This window comes from Pristiophorus japonicus, chromosome 8, assembly GCF_044704955.1.
Source record: "Pristiophorus japonicus isolate sPriJap1 chromosome 8, sPriJap1.hap1, whole genome shotgun sequence".
NCBI lineage: Eukaryota > Metazoa > Chordata > Chondrichthyes > Pristiophoridae > Pristiophorus > Pristiophorus japonicus.
In genome coordinates, this window is record NC_091984.1 from 209,827,172 (window position 1) to 209,848,568 (window position 21,397).

A 21,397-nucleotide genomic window follows, 5' to 3' on the forward strand; every position below is an offset into this window, starting at 1 on the left:
TGCTCCTGCTGCAGGGGATTGAACACCTCTGCACGTTGTGGGTGGTCATTCCCAACCTTGTGATTCAACTCCCTGGAGCAGGAAGAGGAAGTGGAGAAGCTTGGGTTGTTCTCCATAGAGCAGAGGAGATTCGATAGATCAGGAGGGGTTTGGACAGAGTAGATGGAGAGAAACTGTTCCCATTGGCGGAAGGGTCAAGAACCAGAGGACACAGATTTAAGGTGATTGGCAGAAGAACCAAAGGCGACATGAGGAAAAACCTTTTTACGTAGCGAGTGGTTAGGATCTGGAATGCACTGCTTTCAAAAGGGAATTGGATCAGTACCAGAAGGAATAAAAAAATTGCAGGGCTGTGGGGAAAGATCAGGGGAGTAGGACTAGCTGAAGTGCTCTTGCAGAGAGCCGGCACGGGCTCGACAAGCCAAATGGCCTCCTCTGTGCTGTAGCTATTCTGTGATTCTATGAAGCAGGGACCAGAAATCATGCTGCAGGGGAAACAGAGAACTGGAGTTGCATTTATTTTTGTCTGGAAATGCAGACAAGGCAGACACTGCCCTGAAGACACTGACTATCCTCTTGGAACATTTATAACTGCAGCTTCAAAGTACTGCTGGTTTTGTCCTTCAGTAATAAGCAGTCATTACGTGTAATTTTTTGTGATCAATAATTCAAATGATAGGTCATCAACAGAGCAATTTAGGAATTACAGCTTTGCACTTGCTGAGATTGTTTACACCAGTAGGCAGCTTATTTTATTGCTATATGGTAAGCAAGCCATCATTAAGTCAATTTATCGCACCCTTATTTCTACTGATGGTACCAAGAGTCCACACATGCTCTATATTCGACACAGAAGTACCATTGTTTATAACTAATTGGTTTTCTGTCAATTTTATATGGGCTGTTAGCAAGTAATCGGTTCTGGAGACACCTGCTTCCAATGCTTGTGTGAAACCTGAGCTAATTTATATTACCCATGAGGAATTCCTCCCCAAAATGTACTTTTAACTGCAAAACCACATAAAGGTCACCTGGACCTGGATATTTCTTTGAGGTAGGGCCGGGGCACTTTATGCTGACAAAGCCCATGTTTTCTCTGTTTTAATTGCCCAAGAAGCTAACACCATAATTAATGACATCTACCATTGTAAAAAAGAACTTTTGGACAACCAAATGACATGATATTCCCTCTACCCGTTATTTTAATGAGGGCATCAACCCATCGCTGTTATCGACAATCATTTCTAGTCTTATAGGTGACAGCCCTTTCACTTACTCAATGGAGCATTCTTTCAAAAGAGAATAACCACCATCGACAGGGACAAAGAGAGAAACCAAAAACGCTGCCAATAAACTGCTAATCCATTCGTATTGGAAAGACAGGTTAACAATTTTGGATGAAGAGCCTTCATCAGAACTGACAAAGCGTCTTCATGTGAAACATTAATCTGTCGTTTCTCGTTCAATACTGATGGACCTCCTGTGCACTTGGGGCATTTCTGTATTTATTCCATTGCTGCGAGAGATCGATTGCTATCATTGCTACACTGCTCGTCGTGAGCATTAGCAACAATGAACTCACCAACAAAAGTAAAAGAGATAAACTGCTGAGTGCGTTCTTTGTCAAATAGGTCGAATGGGAATTCATGCAGTTGAGCATGTGATCCATTGTTACAGCCAGTAGGCCTCACACAGCAAGAGTCTGTCTTTTCTTCCTTTTTGGATCTGCTATACTTTGCGAGCGTCTTGTTTTAATTTCAAACCGGATCCCAAGGTTTTCTAAGTTTTTCATCTCTCCCATTTTCTCTCCTTTTCCTTAGATTTCCCACTTCCATACTATCCACACATCCTGTGTTTTCTCTCATTTGTTCAATGCTTCATTCCATCACTAATGCGATCTGTTAGATCGCCCAACAAACATGTCACTGATACTTCCTCTAATGTGTCTCTGTGTCGCGTTTTCTTTCGCCTGTCTCTTTTCCGAGTTTATTAATGAGCCAGAAATCGCACTCCCCACAGTTGCGTACGAAGTGCGCACCCGTCTGTGGGGTCCCCACAAGTTACTTCATCTTTTGACAGATCGCACGCATGTGAAGGAAAAGGGCCTCCGCTGGGGCAGTGGGGCAGGACGGTTGGGCTATTTGTCCAACCCCTGCCCAGCGAATGTCCTTCAAATTCTTACACTGCATAAGATTTTTTATGAATGGAAAAAGAAAATGTTATCATTTATTTATATATTAAAAAACCCTGTCCATTAAGGTAACTTTATTGTAGCCCTGTTAAAACAAATAAAACATTATTTCAAAGAAATTCATTTGTGTATAAAATATTTCATTAAAGTGCATTTTAATTAATTTTAAATATGTAATGTGTTTTTAAAATTTATTTTCAGTGTTTGTGTGTTTTTGGCGGTATTCCCATTCATACTTACATACGGAATTACTATAAGTATGAACGGGGATCTCCCTACTCTAATTGGGATCACGTGGGCCGGCCCATCCTGAGATCCGTACAAATTGCTCAAGTTACCGGGATACGTGGGGCCCTACACTGGCCTTCGCGTAGAGCCCTATGACCGCAAGCGTTCGAATCTCCGGGACCACCAGGTACTTTCGTAGAAATTATTGCGCCCGCGGGAAGCCTCCGACCGCAATTTCTGGGACAATATGTTTTTCATGTCCTAAAATATCAACTGATGGTTCTCTGCACAGATGTGGAACGACCTGCTGCATCGAATGTTAGAGGGCCCAAACCGTGCAATATTCCCACTTCTCATTTAAGAGGTTAAACAGAACAATTGGATTTATATAGCGCCTTGAGCGTAGAAGAAGCAGCCCCAGATGGCTGGGCTACAGAAGGGGAGGAGACCAAGGAGAGATGGCCTACGAGGGTCTCTAATCCTTTCCTGATGCAGATTCTTTTTACTTGGATTCTTGCACAGCAAAATGAAAGACAGCAATTCACCCGCAAGATCCCAGCCTCAACCTTCCTTAGCTGCTGGTCTAATACATACCCCTGTGGCAGCTTCACTGTGCTCTCTCTACAGCAGGGAGATAAGTAAATAAGAAGCAGCAGGGCAAACCAGTCTAGTTTTAAGCCTCCACAGCAGAGCCCCGTCTTACCTTCACTTGATTCAAAGGGTTGTTGATGTTGGCGCCTGTAGACCACCAAATACAAATCTGTCGCTACCACAGCCCGCACCATTAGAGTTCCGTAGCAAATCCAGAACCCCAGATTACAGAACCCCATTGCAAGAAATGAAGCATACCAAAATCTTAAATGTAATTCACCCTAAATCATTTGTCACTACGAATCGAATGTTCTACAGTTTAAATATCAAGATTACTTACTCAAAGTACTGGGAGGTGCAGTTATGTTCAGGGAAGTATAATGTCAAACCTTTTGCAGCAGTTTTGAAATCACCCATAACGTTAGTCAATGAGAGTTGAAGATATAGAACTGAAAAATCAGCAGCATAACAAAGTAAAAAAGGTTCATTTCTATACCCTGCTAAGCAAGTTTTGCTCCACTGCACTTTTTTGGGACGAGTAATTTACTTTGAAGGTGACAGCTTTTCAATGAATGACTCTAAATGTCCCCGATTCTAACTCCAGGTGGATTCTCTATTCAGGCCCAAGTTAAAATTACAGTCAGGACTCAATGATGTCATCGGGCCACAACATGCATATGTAAAGAAGGACCCTGTTGGCTCTGGGTGGGTGCCCTTGCTGCCTGCAATTGTAAATGTTGCGATCATGGCGGCTTTCGGAAAGGTAAGAGCCTGGGCGATTTTAACTGCCCACCCGCCAGGTTTCTGCTGAGTGAGTAGTGTTAAAATCACCCCCCACCTCTAATGTGTTGTGAACACACTACATGTTTAAAGTCATCTGCCATATACAGAAGCAGAGCCAGATGACGGTTCACTTTTACTTTTAAATCCATACCAGCATCTCTCTTAAAAGCAAATTCTGCTTATGATCATTACTTTCCCCTTCAGAGAGGTTCATGCGAACGACTTTACATGGATATCACCGCTATGTCTTGCATTTGAACTTACCCGGGAGGAATGGAGGCTCTTGTGCTGACCACAGCTGACCTTTGGGTACCTGGTCGGTTCAGGTTGTTCTGGCCCGGTATTGGGGTTGTTGTGGTCGCGCTCTGGCTTTGGGAGATGGGAGAAAGTTGAGTTGTGGTCGGCGAACGGGCCTGCTCAGGCTTGGAAGGGGTGATCCCGGCTGTGCTCGCAGTCGACCACAGGGCCGCACCATTGTAGGAGTTACTCTGGCGGACAGTCAGTGTCCCGTTTGTGGCAGAATAAACTTTCCGTCGCTGGGACGCCAGGATGGCATTGGAGGCTGCCCTCGTGCTGTTGACCAGGACGCACTGCTGGCAGCTGCACGGCTGACCCGATTGTGTGCCCACGGGCCAGGACTGTGATTTAGGGATAGAACCCATAGTCAAAGGGTAGGCCAGGTCCATTCGCCGGCGCAGTCGCCGTTTCCGCTGTGTCTGTCGGTTCATCTGACACATGCTGTTGAAGTCAATAATATAACAGAATCCCAGAGAAGTCAAGTCCAACCAAGGGTGTTGTTTCTCGTATGCATTCTGAATGGTTATACAAATATCCATGTCGTACGGAGTCCAGGAGCAACTGTCATTTTCCCATTCCCAAACTATCCCTTTTCCTGGAGCAGAAGAGGGGTCATAAAAATTTCTTCTAACTGGTCGCATGGTTCCTGAAAAATGAAAACACAACAGACTTTACTCAGCATTAAACAAGGAAAGCTCAAATCTCACGGCATTTTTACCCGTGATCATCACTGAATGGAAGCAGGCCATGGCAAGACCTACTGGCCAGCAGAGGGGACTCACCACGCACTGTTACAAGCAACCTATTGACCTCGTCCTGCAATGCAGTTTTGAATGGTGATGTTTCTCTTTTTGGGAGGGTGGGGGGGAAATCAACTCTCGCCTGGGTGGGGAACCTTTGATGCGCTGTGCATAACACTTTCAAAAGTGTTTCTGAAACATTCATTTTGGAACCAAAACCAAACCTTAGCCACAGAAAATTGCATTTTAAAATCTATCTCCCAACCCGCAGTTGGAAAATTCACCAAAAAAAAGTTTAAAAAAGTAATAAAAATGATGCTCCGCAGATCCTTTATTTAGTCACTGCAGCGTTTTGGGGCAAAACTCCAGACAGTGTTTAAATTACCATCTAAGCATTTAAATGGAACACAGATCTGCAGAGGGTTGTGGTTTGTGCAGTGACGAATTTCTTTGGATCTCACTTGACATTGTAGGAAAATTCATCAGGATGTGCTGGCAGAACACATCTCATCCAGAAACCTTTGATCGTGGCAAAGGTTCTTTATTCAAATGCCATCATGGGCATAGAAAGAGTGATGAAATCCTATTGTACAAACATATGTGAGCCAGCTACTGAACTGTTATATTAAACTGTGTCTATCTCCAGATACCGAGATACAATAACTTGTTTTGTCTTTTTAAAAAAACTCCTTTATGATGTGAATCTTAGAAGGTCCACTTTTTTTTTAACTGTGTCTTCATTTTCCATGAAGTCAAAGTTTGTAGTGGACACCACATTTTAGAGTGAAATAGCCAATAAAGCAGTGAGACTACTGGTCGCTATGTGCTTGTGAAAATCTACAATGTGAAAATCTTGACAATTTTGCTTGAAACATCAAACACAGGAAAGCTTCACAAACCCATTCACAATCTTGCTATATGTAACAACCAGCGGCCCCCTTGCTCCAGTGTGTTTGTGGGAAAGTGGTATTCTCTTATATTTGGTGAGATAATCTACTGGACAGGTTATACAAACCGCATACGGACCACGTGACCAGTAAATCACTCAGCACTCCTCACCACCCAAATGTGTTTTCTGAAACCGTTTCTGCAAGTTTAGCAGGAAGTCAAATAAAAGAATTCAGCTGGAAAATGTCCTCGTCACTTTAAATGCGTTGGCGGGGGGGGCAGAAAATTACTTTCTCAGTCAGAACGTGATGCTTAGAAAAACAATTTATTTCCCCACCTTATTTGTAATGTAAATGAAACTTCCAACACATTGCAGATAAACATTACAATTGTTACACATTATTTTTAAACAGTTTCCTCAAGATAGATATGGGATCAAATTGTTTTTTTTCAGCAATCGCAGTAAAATATTGTTGAACACAATAGCTACAGACGAACTGAACAATTCAATCTCTTGCATGGTCTGGGTAACCCGGTGTATAAATAGCATCATAGAATATTCCAGCACAAAAAAGAGGCCATTCAGCGCATCATGACCATGATATTTTTCTCCAAACAAGCTACCTGGTCTAATCCCATACTCATGCCCTTTAATACTCCTCGTTTTCAGGGAATTATATAATTCCGTTTTAGAAGAATGTATGGACTCTGCTGAAAGAAAGATTTTTTGCCAGAGAATTCTAAATTCTCACCGCTCTCTTTGTAAAGACTTTTAATTTATGGGACTGGGGGAGACGGTGGTGGTGGGAGCGTGTGGTTCAGGCTCCAATCCCAGTGTCCACTGCGGTTTTGGCCCAAGTTTCTCCTGGACGATGAGTTGCTGATTTTAATCAAGTCACAGTGCAGAGCCACGGTGCTGCATTCAACAGAAAGAGGGAGGGGAATCTATTGGCCCCGGCACAGCTCATCCTAGCTGCTGAACAAAGGCAATGGTAGGCTAAGTGGTCCAGCCCCTTTAGTAAGATCATCTGAACGCAGGAGGGATGGTTAGGAGGGAATGAAAAAGAGAAATCTTTCAACAGCAATAAATAATGAATCTCACAATGGAAATGTTCTTACCACAGGTAACCTACAAAGGCTTTCCAATACTGGACTGTGCTATATTTGTATAAAAGACTTGAAAGACTTGGATTTATATGGCGCCTTTCCCGACCAACCGACATTGGCTTTACAACCAATGAAGTACTTTTGGAGTGTAGTCACTGTTGTAATGTAGGAAACGCAGCAGCCAATTTGCATACAAGCAAGCTCCCACAAACAGCAATATGATAATGACCAGATAATCTTTTTTGTTATGTTGATTGAGGGATAAATATTGGCCAGGTCACCGGAGAAAACTTCCCTGCTCTTCTTCGAAACAGTGCCATGGGATCTTTTACGTCCACCTGAGAGAGCAGAGGGGTCTCAGTTTAACATCTCAAATAGTGCAGCACTCCCCTGGAGTGTCAGCCTAGATTTATTTCTGCGAAGTATACAATAATCTTGGACCGTAGCGTGCAATAGACAAACTACTTGCACCTGCCTATTTTGCACACTGAATCTGGTACACCTCAGTATTTTAAAAGGAGCTGTATAGCAATTATAACGTGTGTGATGAACTTTCAGAACTCATTACTGCCTCAATGAAAACAGAATCGCAATAAATAAAATGGGAGCTCCACCTCCCCCTTTACCATTCTTGAAACACAAAGTCCATTTGTATTCGATATTTCAACTCTCAGATTATCCAATTTAGCTCAGAAAACCAAAATTTCCTGTCCAAATATTAAAAATTACAATTTATCTTTTCAGGTTAAATTAGTAAAGGCTTGCTTAGAACTGAACGTAATTCTAAATCGGAGCACGGTATGTTAGGGACAGACCAGCAACAAATAATCAATGCTCCGGTATTTCTGTGTGTTTTCATTCAGTGCGCTATCTGAATATTCCGAAATACTAGAGCAAATATTCATTGCAATTCTGGAACAAAATGGAGGAGGAGGAAAGCGTAGGTCAGTCATTTTGCTGACATGTCACATTTGGCCACCTTATTACTTAACACAAGCCATTGTTAACTTTGGATATCTGTGGATCAATAGTCCTATTCTTTGTATGACAGTCTGGTTGATCCTAGTGAATGGCAGAGCAGGTTCAAGGGGCCATATGGCCTACACCAGCTCCTATTTCTTATGTTCTTAGCCCGTAGCCTGACAATTTGAGAGTAAAAGTACTAGAATCGATTACCCTGGAGAATTTTCACCGTCAGTCGATGGTTCATTACCTCTATGCTGGATCTAAGCCCAGCCTTGCAGAAGTGATCATTGGTGACTCTGGCGTTGCAGATATCCAACTTCCTTTCCTTCCTTCCTCTTTGAAATGTTCGCCTACTGTCAGTAACGCATCAGTGCATTACAACATTAATGATGCTTGAATTGAATGGTCTCACAACTTTAGGTACTCACTTAGCCTACTCTTATAATTTACATTTCCTATGTTTTTTTGTTCTCTTATTGCACTAATTCACTAATAATGTGTCACAGGTTCAGAACAGTAGTTCTATAATCGAATATCGATACCATAGAGAAAAGCATCCACCTCTACCATTTTTTTAAAAATTTATTCACGGGATGTGGACATCGCCGGCAAGGCCAGCATTTATAGCCCATCCCCAATTGCCCTTGAGAAGGTGGTAGTGAGCAGTCTTCTTGTAACCGCTGCAATCCGTGTGGTGAAGGTACTTCCATAGTGCTTTTAGGGAGGGAGTTCCAGGATTTTGACCCAGTGACAATGAAGGAACGGCGATATATTTTCAAGTCAGGATGGTGTGTGACTTAGAAACATAGAAAATAGGTGCAGGAGTAGGCCATTCGGCTCTTCTAGCCTGCACCGCCATTCAATGAGTTCATGGCAGAACTTGGAGGGGAACTTGGAGGTAATGGTGTTCCCATGTGCCTGCTGCCCTTGTCCTTCTAGGTGACAGAGGTCACGAGTTTGAGAGGAGCTGTAGAAGAAGCCTTGGCGAGTTGCTGCAGTGTATCTTGTAGGTGGTACACATTGCAGCCACGGTGCACCGGTGGTGGAGGGAGTGAATGTTTAAGGTGGTGAATGGGCTGCCAATCAAGTGGCCTGCTTTGTCCTGGATGGTGTGAGCTTCTTGAGTGTTGCTGGAGCTGCACTCATCCAGGCAAGTGGAGAGTATTCCATCACACTCTTCACCTGTGCCTTGTAGATGGTGGAAAAGCTTTGGGAAGTCAGGAGGTGAGACATTTGTTGCAGAATACACAGCCTCTGACTCGCTCTTGTTGCCACAGTATTTATGTGGCTGGTCCAGTTAAGTTTCTGGTCAATGATAGCCCCCAGGATATTGACGGTAGGGGATTCAGCAATGGTAATGCCGTTGAATGTCAAGGGGCAGTGGTTAGACACTTGCTTGTTGGAGATAATCATTGCCTGGCATTTGTGTGGAGCGAATGTAACTTATCACTTATCAGCCCAAGCCTGAATGTCATCCAGGTCTTGCTGCATGCGGGCACGGACTGCTTCATTATCTGAGGAATTGTGAATGGAACTGAACACTATGCAATCATCAGCGAACATCCCCACTTCTGACCTTATGATGGAGGAACATTCAATGATGAAACAGCTGAAGATGGTTGGGCCTCGGACACGGCCCTGAGGAACTCTTGCAGAAATGTCCTAGGGCTGAGATGCCTTGCCTCCAACAACCACAACCATCTTTCTTTGTGGCAGGTATGATTCCAGCCAGTGGAGAGTTTTCCTCGGATTCCAATTTTACTAGGGTTCCTTGATGCCACACTCGGTCAAATTCTGCCTTGATATCAAGGGCAAATCGCTCTCACCTCACCTCTGGAATTCAGCTCTTTTGAACCAAGTCTGTAATGAGGTCTGGAGCCAAGTTGTCCTGGCATCAGTGAGCAGGTTATTGATGAGTAAATGCCGCTCGATAGCTCGATTGATGACACCTTCCATCACTTTGCTGATGATTGAGAGTAGATTGATGGGCTGGTAATTGGTCGGATTCGATTTGTAATGCATTTTGTGGACAGGACGTACCTGAGCAGTTTTCCATATTGTCAGGTAAATGCCAGTGTTGTAGCTGTACTGGAACAGCTTGGCTAGAGGAGCAACTAGTTCTGGAGCACAAGGCTTAAGCACAACAGCCGGGGTGTTGTCGGGGCCCATTGCCTTTGCTGTATCCAGTGCGCTCAGGCATTTCTTGATATCACGGGGAGTGAATTGGTTGAAGACTGGCTTCTGTGAGCGTGGGGACCTAAGGAGCAGGCCACTTGGCACTTCTAGCTGAAGATAGTTGCGAACGCTTCAGCTTTGTCTTTTGCACTCACGTGCTGGGCTCTGCCATCATTGAGGATGGGCATGTTCATGGAGCCTCCTCCTCCCGTTAGTTGTTTAATTCGTCTACCACCATTCACGACTGGATTTGGCAGGACTGCAAAGCTTTGATATGTTGGTTGTGGGATCACTTAGCTCTGTCTATAGCACGCTGTTTCCGCTGTTTAGCATGCGTGTAGTCGCTTCACCAGGTTGGTACCTCATTTTTAGGTACGCCTGGTGCTGCTCCTGGCATGCTCTTCTACACTCCTCATTGAACCAGAGTTGGTCCCCTGGCTTGATGGTAATGGTAGAGTGAGGGATATGCCGGGCCATGAGGTTCCAGATTGTGGTGGAATACAATTCTGCTGCTACTGATGGCCCACAGTTTTGAGCTGATGGCGTGTACTCAGTGTGAAGACAGGAGTCTCCACAAGTACCATGCGGTGATCACTCCTACCAATACTGTCATGGACAGAAGCATCTGCGATAGGTAGATTGGTGAGAGCGAGGCCAAGTAGGTTTTTCCCCTCATTTTAGTTCTCTCACCACCTGTCGCAGGCCCAATCTGGCAGCTATGTCCTTCAGAACTCGGCCAGTAGTGGTACCACTTTTGCTGATGGATACTGAAGTCCTCCACCCAGAGTACGTCTGTGGGTTTCTTCTTACATGAAGGAGTCTTGATTCATCAGCTGAGGGAGGGCGGCATATGGTAAGCAGCAGGAGATGTCCTTGCCCATGTTTGACCTGATGCCATGAGACCTCATGTTGAGGACTCCCAGGGCCACTCCCTCCCGACTGTATACCACTGAGCTGCCTCCTTTGGAGGGTCTGTTCTGCCGATGGGACAGGACATGGAGGAGTCTGGGACGTTGGCTGAAAGGTATGATTCTGTGTATGACTATGTCAGGCTTTTGCTCAACTAGTCTGTGGGACAGCTCTCCCAATTTTGGCACAAGTCCCTAGATGCTATTGAGGAGTCACTTACAGGGTCGACTGGACTAGGTGTGCCTTTGTCGTGTCGAGTGCTCTAGGTCAATGTTGGGTGGTCCTTCCGGTTTTATTTTTATTGTTTTTCCTAGCAGTTTGGTACAACTGAGTCAAGAGTCAACCACATTGCTGGAGTCACACATAAACCAGGCCAGGATGGCAGATTTCCTTCCCTAAAGGACATTAATGAACCAGATGGGTTTTTATGAGTTTAATGGTCACCATACTAACTTTTTATTCCAGATTTATTTAATTACCTGAATTTAAATTCCTCAGCTGCCGTGGTGGGATTTGAACTCATGTCTCCGGATCATTAGTCCAGGCTTTTGGGTTACTAGTCCAGTAACATAACCACTTTTCAGTAGAGAGGCTTAGATAATGGAGAAATTAAACTCCAAGAAATTATAATAGAAGTCTACATTCAGTAAATGATAAGGAACTACACCCACAGTTACCTTGGTGAATTGTAATAGTTTTTTTCCAGAGGCGCGTTAACCTCAGAACCGTCTGATGAATGTAAATCAACAAGTAAAACCAATTTGCCCAGTGTACATCAGGATTTTTGGCATTTTAACTGTGTCTATTAATTCACATCAACGCCTCCTGCTGTCAGGTTTATTAACTACTCTGCAGTGGTTCCCCAATTATGTACAGACTGGGAGAAGGATTAAAACTGAACATATTTTGTTTCAATTCCTTGATTGTTTAGGTGTCAGCCTGGGCTCAGTGATGGACCTTTTGCCTGTGAGTCAGAAGGTAGTCGGTTCAAGTCCCCCTTCAGAGATTTGAACACATGATCTAGGCTGACTTCAGTGCAGTACTGAGAGTGTGCAGAATTGTCAGAGGTACCTCCTTTTGGATGAGATGTTTAATCATTTGCCCGCTCAGGTGGATGTAAATGATCCAATGCCATTATTCGAAGAAGAGCAGAAAAGTTCGCCTGGTGTATTGGCCAACATTTATCTCTCAACCAACACTTGAAAAAGATGCTCTGGTTATTTATTTTATTGCCGTTTGTAGGACAATGCCGTGTGCAAATTGGCTGCCGTGTTTCCCAAATTACAACAGTGACTACACTTTGAAGTACTTTACTGGCTGTAAAGCACTTTGGGACATTGAGGTCTTGAAAGGCGCTATATAAATGCAAGTCTTTCTTTCTTTAATGGGGTGATGACGATGGCATGCTTTTTTAACTCTATCCATAATTGTCATGAGAGGGTGGCCTGTCTTGTGATACTATTCAGAATGGAGGGCTTTGCTAGGCCACATCAGAGAGCATGAAGAGTCAACCAGATAATGTGGGACTATAGTCACATGTAGACCAGTTGGGATTTTACAACAATCTGTCAACTTTCATATTACCAGATTTATTGAATTCAACTTCACATCTTTCCATATTGGGATTTAAACCTCTGGATTGCTAGTCCAGTATCATAACCATTGCACTACTGTACCCATTTAAAATGTTGGATTTACCGTGTATTCATAGTCAAAGCCTAATATGGTTAGCTAGCTGGCTTCAAGACAGAAAGCAGAGAGTAGGTGTAAAAGGTGGCTATTCACAGTGGCAGAAGCTGGGTAGAGGTGTTCCACAATGATCAGTGCTGCGACCACTGATGTTAATCATTTTTATTAACGATTTAGACTTTGGAATCAAAAACACAATTTCTAAATTTGTGGATGACACCAAATTGGGGGACGATAGTCAATAGAGGAGGACTGCAACAAATTACAGGAGGATACTAATAAACATGTAGAATGAGCATATCATTAGCAAATTCAGTTCAACACAGATAAATGTGAGGTAGGAAGAACAGGGAGGTCACATTACTTAGAGGGTGAGAGTCGAGGTGTGGTCGAGGAACAAAGGGATCGTAGAGTACAAATACACAAGCCGTGAAATGTTGTGACACAGGTTAGCAAGGCCATAAAAAAGCAAACCAAGCACTAGGGTTCATTTCTAGAGGTATAGAATTGAAAAGTAGGGAAGTTATGCTAAACCTGTATCAAACCTTGGTTAGACCACACAATGGGGAGGATATTCCGCTGATTTGTGCATCTGTTTTTGACCTGGTGGGGTGGTAATGGAGGCGGCGAGCTCTTCTGGGCGGGTGGGCAGCTTCCAGCCGGTTTTGCGGGGCCGCAGAGTAGTAACGCCCGGAAGAGCCAGTGTGCAACGTCCCCGGTTGCAACACCAGCTCACTTTTTGAGTCCCATCGGATCCATACGCCCGGCAGTGAGCCGTCCAACCTATACCGACTGCAGCGAGGCAAGTAATGCCAACCTCAGAAACGTGGGATTGTTTTTTCTTTAAATTTTTTTTTGTGATTTATGTTGTGGTGGCATGGGCTATTGGGAATGTTTTTGGTGGGGTTTTTCTTCTCCCCAGGCCTCTCCCAGAGCGTTCACAGGCCGACTGGTTTCGCTCCCTAAGAAAACACCTCCCTTAGCGCTCCAACCCACACTCGGGGCCCAGCTGCCCAATTTGATTGAATGAGGTGCAAACCAGTCCTGGGTGCAAACTTTACTGCCCCGAAATCAGCAAAGCTCAAAATCCAGCCCTTAGAGTACTGCGTACAGTTCTGGTCGCCATATTATAAAAAGGATATAGAGGCACTGGGGAAGGTGCAGAGAAGATTTACAAGGATGATACCAGAAATGTGAGGGTATATATATCATGAAAGGATGAACAGGCTGGGTCTCTTTTCTCTTGAAAAAAGGTTGAGGGGTGACCTAATAAAGGTTTTGATAGAGTGGGGAAGTTTCCACGTGGGGAAGAGCATAACTAGAGGCCACCAATATAAGATAGTCAACAAGAAATCCAATAGGGAATTCAGAAGAAACCTCTTCACCCAAAGAGTGGTGAGAATGTGGAACTCGCTACCACAGGGAGTGGTTGAAGCGAATAGTATAGATGCATTTAAGGGGAGGTTAGATAAGCATATGAGGGAGAAGGGAATAGAGGGTTATGCTGATAGATTTAGATGAGGAAAGACGGGAGGAGGCTCGAATGGAGCATAAACGCCAGCATGGGCTGGTTGGGCCGAATGGACTGTTTCTGTGCCGTATAGCCTATATAACTGAGTTTCTGTCCAGCATGTCAATAGTAGGCGGTCACCTCTCAGTTATAGGGCTAGCATGAGAAGGGCATCACATCCAAGCAGAACATGAGACCATGAATTCTGACGAACGGTCATCGACCTGAAACATTAACTCTGTTTCTCTCTCCATAGATGCTGCCTGACCTGCTGAGTATTTCCAGCATTTTTTGTTTTTAAATCAGATTTCCAGCATCTGCAGTTTTTTGCTTTTCTATGAGACCATGTGAATCTGAAACTGGACAACGACTCAAGTCAACTAAAACCTGAAGCAGCGTTGGTGCCTAGAGTTGTGGCAAAGCTCACAGCCTGATGAAAGCAGCTGGAGGAGACCATATAAACCAACATTATGCAAAAGTGAAGGAAAGAAATGATTTTTTTAAAAAAACAGAAAATGCTGGAAATGCACAAGTCAGTTAGACATTTGAAGAAGGAAGGTTAATACTTCAGGTGGAATTTTGTTTGTGGTCAGTCCTGGAAAGGAGGTTCTCTGGCCTGACTATGCCAGTTCAATCTCTCTTACAAGTGGAGGTGGGTCTTCAGTATGTTGGAAACATTTACTATTTTATTTTAGAATTACAACATTCATTATTTCATTTCTGTTGCTAAAATGGAACTAGAGAGGTTCTTGTCAACAAACAGGACTTAAGGTTATTAGTAATGCACCAACGGAATACTGTGGATAGGTGGGCCCGAGAGACCGAAGATCTTCTGTCTGAAACTGTTACAATGCTTGAAACATGTTTAATTGTCATCCCTCGTCAATCCAAAAGAAAGTTGTAAGATAGTTAGCCCAGTGCGAAGTATAAAATACCCGGCTCTTCAGCCACGTGATCTCCAGACCGCTACCTATTTGGCTTTTTAGTTTGTTGCTCCACCCCTTTATTTTCCTCTTGAGTTAAAGAACCACAAACACTGTAACCAAAGGGCACGGACTCGAGCTTGAAAGAGAGATGGTGAACAAGATTAGATTGAATTACTTCACAAAGAGGTCAGTGAATTTGTGCTTTGCGAAGTCAAATGGCACTGACGAATTCCAGAAGGAGCTAGATAGTTCTTTTCGCAATCAAGGCATAAGAGAGAACATGGGATAGATTTTGACATTGTGCGATAGTGTCAAATGGGTGATCGCGAATCGACAGCCTGTTTTACATCTCTCCCGAAGAAATAAAAGTTGGGAAGAGGTGTACAGCAGCCTTCCGATTTGCTATCACATGTTGTATACCTGTACACAAAGTCAAAATCTACCCCAGTATTTTTACATGTAGGTGCTAGGCAGGTACACTGCAATAGACTTTTCTGCTGCTGTGCGTTCCTAGATTCTAAGGGGGAGAAATTTGGTTGGTTTGTGCCACCCGTTAGCGGGCGCTAAGCACCACCTGCTGAGAGCCGCGCTGTCAGTGCCTGCCGCGAACTTCAGTGAAGGTTTAGCGGCAGCACTGACAGCTTGCGCTGTGCTCACTAGTGCTGCCCACTCGGTGATGTTAGAGTGTGCAACGCCCCCCCGTAGCCCCACGTTTGCAAACCTCCGTCTTTCACCTGCCGTAGCGCCTGTTGCCGAGACCGGCAGGTGAAAGCAGTCGGTCCAGAGACGATCGCGGGGCGATATCGTCCGGAGTGCAAGGTTTAAGTGCTGAAGTTTCACTTTTTCAACTTTTATTTATTTGTTGCAGTAGTGAGGAAGTGTGGGTGAGGTTTATTTCATTTTTCAACAGGATTTGTTTTTCATCTTTAGGTGCAAGGATACCGGCATCCTAGCTCAAAAATTGAGTGGGCCCGTTAGCGCCCGAAGAGGAGCGTGGAACGATTCTCTTAGCGCCCCACTCTCCTCTTGTGGCGATACAACTGAATATCCCACTTTGAGATGGTAGACATCGCCCAGCGCTAAAGGTAGTGCCCCAGAGCATCACTGCCACAAAGCAGGCGAGACCGAATTTCTCGAACTGTTTAAACTGTTATTGTATTCTAATGACAATGTAATCAAAGATATTTTTCTTTTCCTTTATACAGTGAGGAAAATATACCCATTGGTCTGTAATACAAAGGAATGCGCTGTGGCCTTTGATGAGTTCTGACTGATCCTCTTTTTCTTTGTTTATATCTTCTCGCTCTCTCTTTCCTCCTTTTTCCAGGCCTTCTCTCTCATGTCTGTTTTATCTCGCTCATGTCATAACCTACATTGCACACCCTGTCGTAGATACACAGCCTGTCTTTAAACTGTCAAAACAGGATCCTCAAGTCCCTTTCCCAGTGATTCTCAAGCACGAAGAGACACATCCTGTTGCTTTCAAACTGACACTAAAAACATTGCACTTTACAGCTGTACAGAACATTCTCCTTCATGATGGAGCCAAGATAAACAAGGATGATGGCAGAAATGGAAAGTGTCAGCACATGTTCAACTGTGTGCTCCGGACGCAAGGACATGAGCTGCTTTTCGTACAGAAGCCAATGTAAAGAAAAATAAAAGAGTATTCATTATCTGAGGCAAATAACAGTCAATAAAATTAGAGTCTATTGAGTTTCGAGCATCAGAAAAGTAAAGCTAAGGAATGAATTACACTGATGCTCAATGTCAAAAGTTTTATCTCATAAGACTCCTGTGAAGCGCCTTGGAATGTTTCACTATATTAAAGGTGCTATATAAATGCAAGTTGTTGTTGATGCACTGGGACACAACAGGAGCCGAGGACTGAGGGGGCAACCGGTACCTCTAACAGTATCCATTCTTTTACCCCCAGGTGAAATGCTCATCACTTTGCTCATGTGGTCATGCTCATCAATGTATCTAAGACACTCGGGCAATCTGGGCTGAACACTTCTCCATTAGCTGCATGATTCCAATCTCTGGTGGAGAGTTTTATGGTGAGACTATCTTTCTCTTTCTTCGAGATTGAGTGTCCCGCAATTGGTGGATTTTCTCTAAGCTACTTTTTATGGATACTTTTTCCCTTATTTTCTGCTGTTTTTCTCCCATTTTTCTTTGTAAGCCTGGCCTGACCCCTTAAAGAAAGAAAGCACTTGCATTTACGCAACGCGTTCCACGACCGCAGGAACTCCCAAAGTTTGACGTGTAGTTACTGTTGTAAAGTGGGAAACATGGCAGCCAATTTTCACACAGCAAGCTCCCACAAACAGCAGTGAGATATTGACCAGATAATCTGTATTTTAGTGATGTTGGTTGAGGGATAAATATTGGCCAGGACACCAGGGAGAATTTCTCTACTCTTCTTTAAATAGTACCATGGTCTTTTACGTCAACCTCCGACAGTGCGGCACCCCCTCTATACTGCGTCATCCTAGATTTTAAATGTCTGGAGTGGGACTTGACCCACAGATGGGAACTAATAGAGTCAGACCCAAACCTGTGATCATCCCACATTGCGAGACTGATTGCACTAATGCTCAACGGTACCATACTAACAGATTGATACCTTACTAATATGAGCTGTTCCATCAAAACACCCAGCAAAATTGGCAATGTTAGCCACTTATAAATTAATGTTACTTTACCTGGAGCAATACATAGCCTCAGATTGCTGTGTTATTTCTACTTACGAAAAATAATGACTTCAAGTGATGAGATTGTGTGGCCATCACGTTACTTCACAGCATACAGTAGGGTCAGCCCTTTATATTGACTCACACCCTCCTCTCTACAGTGCGTACTCCCCCCCGCTACCCCCCTACCCCCCCACCATCCCCCTCCCTCCCGCCCCACCCCACCTGGTTCCACCATAGGTGGCAGAATCTTCTATCATCAGGCTCCAACACTCAGGAATTCCTTTCCAAAATTCTTCTACCTCTTTCAAATGCCTCTTCAATACATGAACCCTTCACCCTCTGATATAACCAGTAATTTAAGTCCTATCCCATCATTCAGGCACAACTCTGAGCACACCCATCATCAAACCTAGTGCTTTGGAGCACAAGAGGCCAGCTAGACTGAACAGTAAGAACTTATTTTAAGTTTCCAACACAGGAGCAGGAGTATTTTCACAGTTATGAGGCACTAAGTATTGAGGTAAAGTTTATCTGGAATTGTTAGGGGGGGTAACTGTTCTTTAAGAATTTGACTTATGTCAACGCATGGCTATTTACAGACAGAGTGACTCTCCTGTGTCCAAACCTCTTAAAAAATAAAGCCATGTGAATTCATAGATTTATTTTCCACAATAACTATAACTGAGAAAAACAGCAAGCCCTTTAATTAAATGAAAGACTTGCATTTGTAAAGCGCCTTTCATGACCTCAGGACGTCCCGAAGTGCTTCACAGATAATAAAGTACTTTTTGAAGTGTAGTTACTGTGGTAATGTAGGAAACTCGGTAGTCAGCACAGCAAGCTCCCACAAACAGCAGACCACATAATGAGGGATAAATGCTGGCCAGGACACCAGGGAGGACTCCTATAGTCTTCTCCGAAATAGTGCCATGGAATCGTTTACATCCACCTACAAGGGCAGACACTAGAAGTCACTTGGTTTAACACCTCACCTGAAAGATGGCTCCTCCCTCAGTACTGCAACGGAGTGTCAGCCTGGATTTTGTGCTCTGGAATGGGAATTGAACCCACAACCTTCTAATCTAGAAGCGAGAGTGCTACTAACTGAGCCACCTCTGACACTAATTAGAGATACAATTGGTCATATCTGTTTATCCTTCAAACTGACAGTCAGCTCATGTGAATCCAACCTGGCCGGGGATCAGAGATTCCCACAATCTAATGATACCCACATGACAGCACAACATGTTGATTCACTAACCCACTGTGCCACCAGATAGGCCTGGGTTGTTTTAACAGCTCTGTGGAGCTGCTATTTGGAAGCCTTTATCACACCCCAGCAGCTTTCACTCACTCTTCATTAAAGTTAATAACTGGTTACTCCCATCACCCAATCACATCAGTCTAATCGCTTTCACTTTTGTGTTATCAGAAGATATTATAACTTTCAATTGATCCTAATGCAGATATCAGCAGTGCTTTAGGAACAGGTGTAGGCCATTCAGCCCCTTTCGTCTGTTCCGCCATTCAATTAGATCATGGCTGATCTGTAACTCAACTCCATTTCCTTTGATACACTTGCACAAGGAATGATACACTTGCACAAGGATACAAGAAATAGGAGCAGGAGTAGGCCATTTGACCCCTTGAACCTGCTCCGCCATTTAATAAGATCATGGCTGATCTGATCATGGACTCAGTTCCACTTCTCTGCCCGCTCCCCATAACTCTTTATTCCCTTAGTGCTCAAAACTCTGTCTGTCCCCGCCTTAAATATATTCAAAGAACCAGCCTCCACAGCTCTCTGGGGCAGTGAATTCCACAGATTTACAACCCTCAGAGAAGAAGTTCCTCCTCATCTCAGTTTTAAATGGGCGGCCCCTTATTCTGAGATGATGCCCCCTTGTTTTAGTTTCTCCCATGAGTGGAAATATACTCTCTGCATCCATCTTGTCCAGCCCTCTCATTATCTTATATGTTTTGATAAGATCTCCTCTCATTCTTCTAAACTCCAATGAATATAGACCCAACCTACTCAGCCCCCTCATCTCCGGAATCAACCTAGTGAACCTTCTCTGAACAGCCTCCAAAGCAAATATATCCTTTCTTAAATACGGAGACCAAAACTGCACCCAATAAAAATCTAACAATCCCAGTCTTGAAAGCTCCAATCGTCCCAGCATCACAGCTTTGTGAAAGACATTCAAATTAGAGAGCAAAGAGTATCCTTAATATTCTCCCTTTCGTTCTGTGTAGGACAGATAACGTACATCAGGTTCTTTTAACAGCTTCCTTATCGTGGAGTAAACGTTCTGAGATCTTGCAGCCTGAGGGTGGCTGAAGCTATTAGTGGGTCTGATTCAAGCATTTTATAAAGTGGTCCTGAAGCCAAACTGTCATGCAGCTGAAGAAAAGCTGCAAACATAAGCAAAGTATTCACTCCTCTAAATAAGCGCACTTTCACGGTCATCCTCAAGCTGCAACTCGAGACACCAATCCACTCCAGAATGTGCACATTTTGTATCATCACTAAAGTTCCTGATAAGGGAGAAAAATATTCTTCTTCTGTATTATTAAAGTGCTTTAGAAAGCAGAATAGGTGTTTATCGCAGTCACATTGTAATGGTGCAAGCGTCTACGCACAATCTTCCTTGAAAATTACATCTTTGACGAGCATCAACAAAGCAATAAGCTAAAAGGATTGTCAAAGGACAGACTACAGGTAGGGCATTGGTTGGCAAACAGATTAAGACATTAGCCTCATTCCCTGCTCTTCACCTCCAGAGGCCAGATTTGGAACCCAGCCCAGAACAAAAAGCAGAGGCCGCTGCCTGCTCGGTGACCTCCGTGAGCCAGGTTCTGGGAGAACTCGTGCACTCCGAGGGGCCTGCAGACTTTCACATGGTGGTTTCAGTTTTCCGAGTGTCTGAATTCAAAAAGCAAAAAGTAATAATTTCTTCCATCATTGTTATTTCTTGTCATCCTATGAACTGTGGCCTGATTGCAGAGTTTCCATTTGGATTCTAAAACAGACTTTCTCTTTGTAATTAAATTATATCAAGGTGCCCTGAAATTAATACCGTAAAGCTTTTGCTCTCCGATTGTCACAAATAAAGGTGTATTGTCACTATATAGGGGAGTTTACAGGCAGGCTAAGGTCTTGCAATAGACAGGTGCAGTGTTCTCCGAAACCTCCATTAAACTTCCAGTGGGTATGTTTTCACTGTAATCGACTCTGTATCTGCTGCACTGAGAATTTTTACAATGTGCTTTGAAAGTTACTTTTAAATGGATCAACATTGTATATGGCACAAACAAGATAGAAGATGCAATGATTTGTAATTGCCTCTCTGTTCACATCACTGTACATACCTCTTGCATCAAGCCCGGAAGAGTCTTGCGGCAGCCTATTTAAGAGTACAGAACCAGTTCATAAAGCGCATTTGAATTTTGGCAGTTTTGCTGTCACAACATGGGCTAGCTTATCAGAGAGTGGAAAAGGCAGCACAATGTGAGTTTGCTACCAATACATTTTACTTGATGTCCAGCTCAAACACCAGCTTCCATAAGCAGACCGATACCTATGAACCAAAACGTAACCACGCGTTTGTTGTAAATGAGATAAAACCTTCCTCAGCATTAGCAAGTTGGCCTTTATATCAGAAATAGTACAGGATGCCTATAGCGTACTTGGGCTG

General features: G+C 43.7%; 1 protein-coding gene across 2 annotated transcripts in view; it reads right to left on the bottom strand.

Annotated features, from left to right (window-relative positions):
- Positions 1–21,397, bottom strand: part of dtx1 (deltex 1, E3 ubiquitin ligase) — a 330,151-nt gene that overhangs the window by 180,679 nt on the left and 128,075 nt on the right. For both annotated transcript variants that reach the window (XM_070887889.1, XM_070887890.1), the window contains exon 2: positions 4,058–4,736. In XM_070887889.1, coding sequence (XP_070743990.1) covers positions 4,058–4,736 — 679 coding nt within the window. The remainder of the gene's footprint in view (positions 1–4,057; positions 4,737–21,397) is intronic.